Below are 12,548 nucleotides of genomic sequence, written 5' to 3' on the forward strand. Positions count from 1 at the left end.
ATGGAAATTGAAAGATGTGTTCACATATGAAGGAAACAATTCTCAACCTACATATTTTTCTAATAGATTTAAGACTTTTTCATATATAGATTATATTTTAGTAAAGGAATCAAATGAGTTAGAGGTGATGAAGGCAGTAACTGAGCCATTATGGATTTCGGACCACGCTCCTTTAAGGGTGCAATTTAGAATAAGTGAAGAGAGAAAAGAGTTTACTTGGAAATATAAGGCATATCTGCCCTTGACAGGAAAAGATCGGATGGACTTAAGAAGGGATATAGAATGCTATTTTAGAGAAAATAGGAATTCAGCCACAGAAGGAGTAGTTTGGGATGCGGCTAAGGCAGTTATAAGAGGAGCTTATATAGCTAAGGAAATTAGAATTAGAAAGGAAAATAATAAGGAAAGAAGTAGGATAGTAAATGAGATTAAACGAATACAGAAAGACCTACAGGGAAATTATAATAGGCAGTCATATGAATTATTCAAAAAACTTAAAAAAGATTTAGAGAACTTGGACTCATTATCTATGTGGAAAAAGGATATATTAGTTAAGAATGAGTACCATAGAATTAATATAAATACAATGAGAAGAATGGCGAATTATTTAAAGATGAAAAAGGAAAAACAAAAAATTGGATGTATTAAGGGAAATGGGGATAAACAATTTTTTAAAAATGCTCGGATAAGAGAGGAATTTGCTACATTTTATCAACAACTATTCAATTTGGGAGAAAACCAAAGATTCGAGGAACAGCTAGATAATAAATTAACGATAGAACAGAGAGAGAGCCTGAATAAAGAAATTACCCGGCAGGAAATAATAGAGGTATTAAAAAGGTTAAAAAACAGGAAATCCCCTGGTTTGGATGGTTTTACGGCAGAATATTATAAAGAAATGGCAGAGTTAATAATACCAGAAATGCAAAGTTTATTTAATTATATTTTAAAAGGGGGGAAAATACCAGATTCATGGAAAAAAGCTGAAATTTTACCAATTTTGAAGCCTCAGAAGGATCCCCTAGAAATAAATTCATATAGGCCAATTAGCCTGATGAATCAAGACTATAAAATATTTACAAAAATTCTAGCTAATAGACTAGAAAAATATTTACCAAACTTGATTAAGGAAGATCAATATGGTTTTGTTAGAGGTAGATTTATTGCAGATCCATTGAGAAATATATTGAATGTTTTGTTCTGTAAGGATAAGAAAACTTTGGCCTTGTTAAAATTAGATGTGTATAAGGCGTTTGATACGGTAAATCACAATTATTTAATGCAGGTATTGGAAAACTTTGGTTTTGATGGGCCCTTTTTAAATGTTGTAAGGGAAATCTATAGGGGGGGTAAAGCAGTAATTAGAATAAATGATGGGCACTCTAGAGAAATTTCGATACAGAGAGGAGTAAAGCAAGGTTGCCCATTATCTCCTTTGTTATTTGCATTAGCAATTGAACCCCTAGCAGATAGGATACGAAATAGTGGTAGAATTCAGGGATTTCAAATAGGTAAGGAAGAATTGAAATTAAACCTTTTTGCGGATGATATTTTGTTGACAATAAGTAATCCACTGCAGGCAATACGAGAATTGTTAGTTATTTTAGAAGATTTTAAGTTATGTTCGGGACTTGGAATAAACATTAAGAAATCAGAAATAATGTTTATTAATGTAGGTGGGGAAACCAAGAAGGCAATATTAGCCTTAACGGGGATGAAATCAGGAGTTAGCAAAATTAAATATTTAGGAGTTTATCTTAATAAAAATATAGAGAGGCTACAAAAAATGAATTATAATAAGGTGTGGTTAAAGATTTTAAAGAAATTGAAGGAATGGAAGAACAAAAATTTGAGTATCCTAGGGAAAATTAGAGCAATAAAAATGTTTATACTCCCAAAGCTGCTATATTTATTTCAAGTACTTCCTATAAGATTAGATCAGGAAACGATAAGGAAATGGGATGAACATATTAAAAATTGGGTCTTTGGTCGGAAAAAAGCAAGAATACAAAAAAAGTTGATATATATGCCCCAAGATGAATTAGGATGGGGAGTTCCATATTTACAAGCTTATTATGATGCAGTTCAGTTGAAAGCACTGATGGAGTTAGAATGGAGGAAAGGGGATAAATGGGTAAGACTTGAATCTGCAGTCAATAAGGGAGCAGGTAGTAGTGGAATTTACACGAGAGAGATAAAAAAGGTAATGATACAAACCGAAGGTCCAAGAAAAATAGCTTTAATTGTGTGGAAGAGGTGGAAAAAGATCTTAATGCCTTTAACCTCGAAATGGACCCCACTTAAGGATATCTGGGAAAAAGAGATGAACCCAAAATTCTATGAAGAGCTGCAAAGGGAAGACATAATAAGAGTCAAGGATTTGTACAATAGCCAAGGGGCCTTATTACCACTTCAGGAGTTGAACTGTAAGATAGGGAAACAATATTGGTTAAATCTAATGGGATTATATCAAACAATCCGACAAGAAAAGTATAAAGATGCTATTAAAAGAGATGACAATTTTATAGAAAAGGCACTATATGTGGATGAAAGGAAGAAAGGACTGTCAGGGATTATTTACCTTGAATTGGTAAAAGATAAGGAGTTCATGTATAGAACCTTAAAGAACAAATGGAATAAAGAAAAACAAATAACTGATGAGGAGGTGAATAAGTTAATGATGAATTTGAAGAAAATTAAGATAGAGAAATATAGAGAACTTGAAAGGAAGATAATCTTGAAATGGTATAGGACGCCGGCTCAATTGGCATATATGATTAAAGGGATGAAACCAAATTGTTGGCACTGTAATGCAAAAGAAGGGTGGTACTCCCACTTATGGTGGGAGTGCCCCAAGGTTATAGAGTTTTGGGGGAAAATTCGGGGAAAAATAGTGGGGGCATGTAAGTTTAATATTGATATAGATGGGGAGTTGTTATTTATGGGGGTACTGGAAAACAATAACATTGAGAAACAAAACCAGAGCATTTTCAAAGCAATGATATTAGCAGCACATGCAGTGATAGCATATGGTTGGAAGGAGAGCTTAAAATGGACCCTGGAAAGATGGAACAATTATTTGTATGAATATATACAATCAGACATATTAGAATGTTTAAAACAAGATAAGATATGGGATAGAAAAATTGAAGAGATAAAAGAGAAATGGGATATATACTTCTCATGGGTATTTAAGGGGGAAGCCAACAAAGCTATATTTGAAAAATTGGGAAAAGTGTGCTCATGGTTAAAAATTTAATTGTAACTTTAGTATGGTCACTTGGTGGGGGGGAGGGATATAAATAGGGGTAAAAATGGTGTCATAAGAGAATTGGAAATGTATTCTATGTAATGTAATATTTGAGACACAATAAAATAAAAAAAAGGAAAAAAAAGAAAAAAAGAAAAAAGAGCGCCTGCTGAATCTGAGGCCTGAATATATCGAATGCCTTCTTTTGCATTATCAAGTCAGTCTTGTACACGTATTGTCATATGCACTTGATGATGCCTGTATTCACTACATTTGTAAACACCTTGAGCATAAAGTATACACAGGAGAAGTGGTTGTAGCTCTCCAGATCCCTCTGTGTACCAGGAAACTTCTCAACTTTTTCTTCAGCCTTGATCTGAGACTGTTTGCAGTGTTTGATTATTATGTAAATATTTTCAGAATCATTTCAGTATCTCATGAGTTTGTCATTTGATGTGAGACAGAAATCCTCTCTGATTCAAGTATTTCTACAGGAATGAGATTGCAGTTTACATGGTTCATCCCACATTTCAGTGTCACACCAGGATATGATGATGCTGCAAAAAAAGAAATGGTGGATTTGTGCAGATTTCCACAGCTGCAATTAGAGCTGGTAGATAAGGATATCTTTTGCACTCAAAAGACTCTTAATTATCTGTATGGAATGTAGTATTCCCACCTTCCCTATTCCACAGCAGTCCTCTCAAGAATGCCATGAAATATTGCCTGCGGGCTGCAGGTACAATGGGGAAATCAATAAAAACTGAAGATGTACAAATACCTTTGGTTGCAAATCATAGTTTTAATCAGTTTTACTATGGTTATGATTGGGATATATACATTTTAGGATTATTGTTGTGTGCCCAAGCCATTCAGGATGGGGCAGGCTAGAAATACAAACAAAACAAACCTTTGCTAGATTTCCCAACTGCCAAATTTAGCAGCCTAGCTTTCCACGTACTAACTTAGGACAAATGGTTTGATGATATATTTGTTATACATTGCAGAAGCATATTATAAAATCAGGGGTAGACCTTGTTCCTGCTCACTCTAACCAGAACCACAGACTTCTACAATTGATGGGTTGTCAATGGCTTTGGAAGCAAGTAGTTACTGTGAAAAACAAACAACAAAAATACACACAAACTAGGTGACCTTATACTTCCATTTCAAAATTACAAACCTTAATTTATTTGTTCCAGCTTTGTATCTTGAGATTCGAGCCATCGACAAAGGAACACATAAGGTGTCCAGCCAGCGCTTCTCATATTTTGGTTCATTAGCTATGGGTGAAGAAGGTGATGAGGGTGCCTGTACAGAATAAATGAGAATTAACAGTCTATTGAATCCAACAGTGCAAATAATAATAATAATATGCATTTATAAATGTACTTTAAAAAAAAAAAGAAAGAAAATGAGTAATACCATTTTTTTAGGAAATTCAAAGTGTATTGAAAAATGGAACATTTGTGGTCTAAGTTAATTTTCCACATTGTTTCTGTAATGGCAAATCTGCTTCTAAGTTAAAAGTATAAGTCTCATATCTGACAACAGAAATAATGCTTACATACAGCACTCTTCTCTGAAACCACATTTACTTATTAAAAGGACAGAACACAAGAGGACATTGACAGTGGCAAGGCATTGATTTATTTTCCAAATGTTTTGATATAAAGAACTGCTTAGAACAATGGTCTTCATATGCACATCATCAGTCTAGCTCTACTGTGCTGCATTTACTAAATTGCAGATTTTTAAAAAAATATACCTTTAAGATGCATAATCTGCAAAAGCAGTTCCCTCATGTTTATTGAACAAAAAGCTGTTTTAAGTTAAAATTGTGTTGTCTTAATCTAGACATACACAAATATTGACATTATTAGTACCAAAGGTTTTCCCCATACTTTTAGAAAGATGAGAAGACTTAAACAACAATGATAATGGGACTCTGGTATGGCCAGTTTTGATCCTGGAAGACAACTGAATCTATCAATCCTAGAAAGGTCATGGAAGGCAAAAGCCTAATATCCTCATGCTTCTCCATTCTTTCAATTAGTAGCTCCAGTTGCTTAAACGGCCACCCCGTTGCAGGTAATGAGTACATAAATAGCACTGTTTGCTTTGTAGCTGAAGACAATGTTTAAAAACTACCATGCCACCACTACAGCCTGAAGCTGTAAACCACTGCAAAAGGGTTACTAACTTTGTCAACCAAGAAGCAATTAAGAAATACTTTCTCCTTAGCCTGTGAAGAAATCCAAGACACTGAGTGAAAACAAAAGCAAGTCAGCATGCTGCCACAGACAATTTAGAACATCAATTTATTCCATTTTTGTATCATGTACAAAGAGCATCAAAAGAAGCAACGGGGTTACAAACAGAAGAAGTGGGAGCATGTATTGACTCATTCATTTTATCAGCTATGTTCAATAGTCATGTTTGTGATGATTCAAAAGTTTGCAATTAATGTTGGGAATGACTGAAGAAATGTGGTGCACTGAAAGATTTCAGAGCTCATAGACATTTTTAGATTTTACATAAAATAGCTGACAGTGCATTGTTCTTCACATCGCCACAGGAAAGGAACTAAAACCTAACAAGAAAAATGCTTAGGTTCCTTGAAAATTGTATATATGGCAATCAAAACATTTCAGTTAGTAGACTAGTAAAGGCCATTTTAAAGGCTCAAAACAAAGAGATGTAATGATAGTCATTAGCCTGATACATTTCACAACACAATTTTAAATACACTTTCCTGGAAGTAAGCCTCATTGAATAGATGGGATTAGGAATCTGAGTAGACCTGGAAAGATTTGCTCTCAAAGTCCCTAATACACTATTTATGTTCATTGAATATATTTATTCACTTCCATATATGACAACATTGAATCCCTATAAAATAAAGAGATAAAAATAAAGAAATAAAAATGTTGGAATGTCAGCATTCCAAAACTGTTCATGATGGGAGCATCTCTCTTTTCTTATAATTTTAGGGAGATTAATTTTTTTATTATCCCTCACTGAATATTTCAATTTGGCTAATATCCTTATTTGGCCCCGTGTCTGTCATCAGTCACAGAAAGATTAAATGCTTGTCCAACAATTTAATCAGTATTTGGATAGCATTTGATGTTGTCACCAATGAAACATGGTGATGTAGTCACATAACTATTGATTGCCAACATTTGCTTTTATTCAAAGCACTCTTTACTAGAACTTCCCTCAATATCAGGAAAGACCCCTAGTCGGTAATTGACAGATTCCATCCTGAACTCATTTCATTTCATTTAGTACCAATATCTGTATAAATAACATTTTCTCAAAAATTCAGGGCAATTGTTTTCTTTCCTTTTACAGTTGGAGACAATAAGGGATCTTTGTTCAATAAAAGTATGCTTGTGATTCATTCTCCATTATGCCCAAGATTTTTGCCTTTTGTATGTTCTGTAATCATGGATATTTATAGTGGCTTTACATAATAGCATGAGCCACTAACACTTCTGTGTCTTGTCTAGAGGTGTACATTTCTCCCTGGGTAAATATATATGCATGCCTAGGGTTCGTACAAAATGTGGAAGCAATGTAAGATGAAGTATGGATGATTCCTGATTACATGTTGTGCCACAAATGAAGCTACCCACACCTTAATAATCAGTTATAATAAGTGATCCTTGATCGTAACTCAACGTTATAAAAAATTGATAAGTAATATCCATAATAAAGCAGAGATGTCATTTGAGACTCCAAATGGGGCCCACAGTATTAGTCCATATGGGTTTGTGGCAGGATGAAACATTAGCAGGTGGAATTTAGAGTACACCACACTTGTTTTTCAATGTGAGATGCATTCTCCTTGCACCTCCCTTTGTGTCCACATCCTGGGATGGAGCACCTGGAAATGTTCCTAGCATAGCAGTGTTAGTCTATGTTTGTGATGCTAAGTACTCTTCATGTGCAGTTCCCACCGTCAAAGAGCATGGCTCCAGGCTGTAGGTGTGCACAATAAGGGGCAGAGAAATTAGACCCATGCCACAGGAATGATGCATGTCCTGGTTGGAACTTATATAGGACTTGGGAGAGCTAGAGTGGGCCACTATGGAGGCATGTGATAAGCTGCTATGGTGGAATATGATTGACTGCTGACTTGTCAGAACCCTAAGTTGGGTTGGTGTGGGAGACATGAAGGGGTCATTCTCCCCACCCCCAGGGACCCATTCAATTGATCCAAGTAGTGCCACTGTTTTCAGTGGTATAATATTGCATTGGTGTCGGGTGGTGTATCCACAGCTAAAGGTACTTAGACTTCAAACTAAGTTTAACTCATCTGGCATCCACCAATTTTATACCAGCATGGTAACTGCATGGAATAGGTGGCATAGGACCTTTGAGGTTTTAAATATCACTAATTAGACCGATTAGGAAAGCACACTTTCAAGCTCCAAATACACAGCTACTATGATTATGTCAAACACGGCTTCCAGATGGTCTATTAAGTCAGGGAATGCTACATGTCTCGTTTGGATTAGCCTTCATATTATTCTGGAAAGCATATACAAGAAGAGACTGGCAACACAGTAAGTAGCCTGTGACGTGTTTTGAGTTTAAACTCCATAACAGGCAAATGAAAAAATGAAATAAAAGTGGAATCCATGTGAAGTCTAACTGGTTTAAATGATGCCAAATCTCACTAGAATTTTCTGGAAGTAATTAAAAGAAAATGAATTATATTTTTGAAACCAACAAAAAATATAGGTTTTTTATAAATATTATGACATAGATTTTCTAAATATTATGACAATGGTTCTTGATTTCTTTTTACATTATTTTTATCTTGGAAGAGTCCTCTGAAGTTTGAGGCAGGTATGGCTTAATATAGACCACATCACTCAACTACCTTTTTCTAATGTGTTAGCAGAGGTTAGTAAAAGTATCTAAGAATCTGGTTTATACAACTGTAGGGCATACTCTCTGAATCAATATACGAGTCAATATTTACAGCATACTCGGCTTAGGCTCAGAAAGATAATGGAGGAGCAACAAGAAAAGAAATCCCAAGAATTTGTGGCGCAGATAATTAACTTTGAAATACTGAAACCAGAACAAAAGAAATACATCCATGAACAGGCCAATCAATTAAACCTATTTTAAGGGGGATAGAACATTACCTCCCGAAGGAATAGCTCAAAAGACTATTCTGCAAGAATACAAAAATTTAAAGAAAAAAACATTGAAAATGAAGTATTGTGTTAAAAGAAAGCCTAATACTCAGTGTGTGTTGTTGTACACAAAGACTTAACATTAATTGAATTCAGATATTCATATTTCAAGCTTCAAAGCCTTATTCTGAAGTCAGTCAGTCCAGATACAGATGATTAATGAGGGAAATTGGGAGGGTCTGGCAGGCAGGACTTTCTTGACCTTCCTCAACAATAATAAAGGGCCAGGATTGCTTAGGCTGAGATTGGAAGATTGGAAGCTCTTACCGTGAAGCTTCCTTCTCTGTGGTCCTGGAGTGGGACGGTCCAAAACTGTTGGGAGTAGGCTCCTCCTCTGGAAACAGGGTCATTGATCATTTGATCCGGCCTGGGGGAGGGGCCTCTCCATTGGAAACTCTCCAGTCCATAGAAAAGCCATGCTCCCCCATCAGTAGCAATCTATAAAACAAACTCTGCATCATGGTAACAAACCACTCAGAGACCATAATAATGCAATGCCATTTTAATAACTGCAACAGCAGAAGTATCTGCAACCAATAAGAAACTTCCGCTACCAGTGCCCCAGTACCTCCCACGACCAAGCTCCCACAGCTACCAGCCTGGAGCAAGGTACAACACTGGGTGGAATGGACCGTCCCACTCCAGGACCACCGAGAAGGAAGCTTCACGGTAAGAGCTTCCAATCTTCCGTTCTCTGGTGGTCCCTGGGAGTGGGACGGTCTGAAACTGTTGGGACATACAAAAGCCGTATGTACCCCAGGCGGGAACCACTACATTTAATGTATAACCTGTTGTAGCCCCTGTGGCCAAAGGCCGCTTTAGCGAATGCCCACCTATCCACCTTACAATGTCTGGTGAACGAATGAGCAGAACTCCAGGTGGCTGCCCTACAAATGCCTTCCAGGTATGAGAAGGACTTGTACACTGCAGATGTGGCCACTCCTCATAAGGAATGAGCCATGATTCCTCCTGGAGGCTCTAACCCTGCCCCAACCACCTGCTCAGGGTCGAAGAAACAACTGGTTTTCCCAAAGAAGGTGAATGAAAGGAAACAAACAAGTCCTTGGTTCTGTCTATATAAAAAACTCATGGCACGCTTAACATCTAACTGATGCCACTCCTTTTCCTTCTCGTGTTGGAGATTGGAACCGAATGAGGGTAATACCAAGCCCTGAGACCGGTGAGAAACTGAATTCACTTTAGGCATAAATGTCAGATCAGGTCTCAACACTACCCTGTCCTCATGAAAGGTACAAAGATCTTGATCCACGGACCGGGCTTGCAACTCAGATACCCTATGGGCAGAGGTAATCCCAACTAAAAAGCAGTGTGTTAAGTGTAAGATCCTGCCGGCTACAGGTAGCCACAGGCTCAAAAGGTGCATGACATAATGCCTTCAGCACCACATTTAACTTCCATGTTGGAAACCTATGTAGAGTAGGGGAATTCAACAGGGACACCCCCCCTCAAAAAACGCTTAACATGTAGATGCAAAGTCAAAGAACCCCCCCCCCTTTTTGTTTTTTTATTAATCCCCACGAACAGCAGAAATAGCTGCCACCTGCATACAAAGGGTATTAGTAGCCAACCCCGTATCCAGGCCCTCATGCAAGAACAGCAACAGCTTCCGAACTGGTAACTTTAAAGGGATCCCAACCCCTTTTCATGCACCAGCTGGAAAAGACATGCCAAGTATTATTATACACCCGAGTGGTAGAACATTTTCTGGATGCCAACATAGTGACAATCACAGATTTGTCAACCCCCACTGAACTAACTGTGACCGCTCAACCTCCACGCAGTTAACTCCAACTGAGGACAGCTAACTGCCCCTTGTCTCAGCAATGTCTCAGATGCTGGGAGACGCCTAGGGTCCTCTGTCGACAGCCGCCTGATGTCCTGAAACCACCCCCGTTGTGGCCAGAAGGGAGCAACCAAGACCAGCTCCACTGTTTGCTGAAGAATCTTGTGAACCAACCGGGGAATCAGCTGCAGTGGTGGGAAGGTGTACAGAAGACCGTCCGGCCAGTCGCAGTGGAGAGCGCCTATGCCCTCCGCCTGATCGTCCTGTTTGGCAAAAAACCGTCGCACTTGATGATGTTCCACAGTTGCAAACAAATCCACAGTCACACTGCCATATCTGCACTGAAGAGACTGGAACACCGCCTTGTCCAGCGACCATTCCGTCTGATCCAGCCTCTGTCTGCTGAGCCAATCTGCCAGCCCGGTGTCCTTCCCGGCTACATGAATCGCCTTAATGGATAACATATACTTTTCTGCCCAACGCAGTAAGCTGTTGGCCTTGCTGCACAGTTTCCTGATTCTGGTCTCACCTTGCCGGTTGACATACGCTTTGTCTGTCTTCACTAACATGTGACTCCCTTGCAGCATCGTCTGAAAACGTAACAACCCCAGACAAATCGCCTTCAACTCCAACAGGTTGATGCTCTGTCGGGACTCCATCAAGGACCACTGACCCTGAATCATCATCCCTCAAGAATGTGCTCCTCAGACAGAGAGGCTGGAGTCTGTAGTGACCACTATCCTCTGTGGCTCTTCATTGACACTCCTTGCTGAAAACAGGATGGTTCCAGCAACCACTGAAGTTGCGTCCGCAGCTCCAGTGGAGGAAACACTAGCTTGTGCAGCTTTCCAGCTCTCACATGCTGATAAGGCATCAGGAAGCATTGTAAGGGCCGTAGGTGGAAACGTGCCCAAGTCAGTACATCCTGGCACGACACCAGAACCCCTAAAAGCTTTGCAAGAGTAATCACAGGCACCCAATTCAGGGACAATACCTCCTCCAACAAGGATCTGAGGTTTACCTGTCATACTTCCGACAAAACACTTTGTGCCTCTGAGTATTGATCAGGACACCCAGATGCTCTTTGTCCTGTTGACCACAAAACCATGGTCCTGCAGTATTTGAACAGTCCAATTGGTGTCCTCCAGGCTTTGCTGGAAGGAAGGGGCCCTGACCAAGAGATCATCCAGATACGGATGAAGAACCACGCCCCCCATCCGTAAAGGAGCTGCCAAGGCCACTAGGATCTTTGTAAACACTCACGGGGAAGACTTGAGCCCAAAAGGCAAAGCCTGGTACTGGAAGTGCTTCCAGTCGCACGCAAACCTGGGGAACCGTTTGTGACTTGGTCTAATGGGAACATGCAAATACGCCTAGGACTGATCGATGGACGTCAGATATACTCGTTCTTCAACTGCCAACAGAATGGAACGCAACGTCTCCATCCGAAACTTTTTGGTTGTCACAAATCGATTTACCCATTTTAAGTCTAGAATGGCCCAGGCACCGCCATTCTTCTTTGGCACCAGGAATAAGATGGAATACATCCCTTGACTCCTCTGAGTCACAGGTATGGGTTCTATAGCCCTGATGTCCAGTAGATGTTGGATGGGCATAACATCCCCTGGTGTATGGTCGGATCTTGTTTTCTCGACACCGAACAAAACCTTTGACATGGGAAAGATTCCAGTTCTAATGCATAGCCCTTGGATACCGAGTGTATCACCATTGGTCTGCATAAAACTGTAGCCACCTCCTGATAGGAAGCATCTCTGGACTTCTGGCATAATTATTGTGACCCTCCCTTTTTGGAGTCACTTTTGCTTCCCTTGTCGCTTAGGCTAGAAAAGAATTTAGCATCCCGACTGCGAGACTGCCACTTCCCTCAGAGAGGCTTAAAACCCGAAGGCCGGGAGAATTTTTTTGAGTCCCGAAAGGGTTGGAAGGATTTTTTAGGCTTAAAATCCTTGCTCTTAGAAGGCAAGACTTTCTTCTTGTCCTTCCCCTCAATCAGGAAGCGTTCCAGTTCATCCCCAAAGAGACTAACACCTTTGAATGGTACAGCTGCCAGTCTAGCCTGTGCCGCTGCATCCGCATCCCAAGTCCTGAGCCAAACGTTCCTGCGCGCTGCCACACTGCAAGCCACTGCCCTTGTGGACAATTGCATTGCGTCTAGGGTCGTATCTGCAATAAATGCTGTGCCCTAGGCTATTGTCTTAAGCTCATCCTTGAATTCCTTTGGTGCATCACTATCTGCTGAGGCCAAATTGGATGCCCA

General features: G+C 39.3%; 1 protein-coding gene across 3 annotated transcripts in view; it reads right to left on the bottom strand.

Annotated features, from left to right (window-relative positions):
* SNTG2 (syntrophin gamma 2) overlaps positions 1-12,548 on the bottom strand; it is a 442,273-nt gene that overhangs the window by 130,980 nt on the left and 298,745 nt on the right. For all 3 annotated transcript variants that reach the window (XM_060234602.1, XM_060234592.1, XM_060234610.1), the window contains one exon: positions 4,434-4,561. In XM_060234602.1, the coding sequence (XP_060090585.1) occupies positions 4,434-4,561 (128 nt within the window). The remainder of the gene's footprint in view (positions 1-4,433; positions 4,562-12,548) is intronic.

The sequence above is a fragment of the Heteronotia binoei genome, chromosome 1 (genome assembly GCF_032191835.1).
Source record: "Heteronotia binoei isolate CCM8104 ecotype False Entrance Well chromosome 1, APGP_CSIRO_Hbin_v1, whole genome shotgun sequence".
NCBI lineage: Eukaryota > Metazoa > Chordata > Lepidosauria > Squamata > Gekkonidae > Heteronotia > Heteronotia binoei.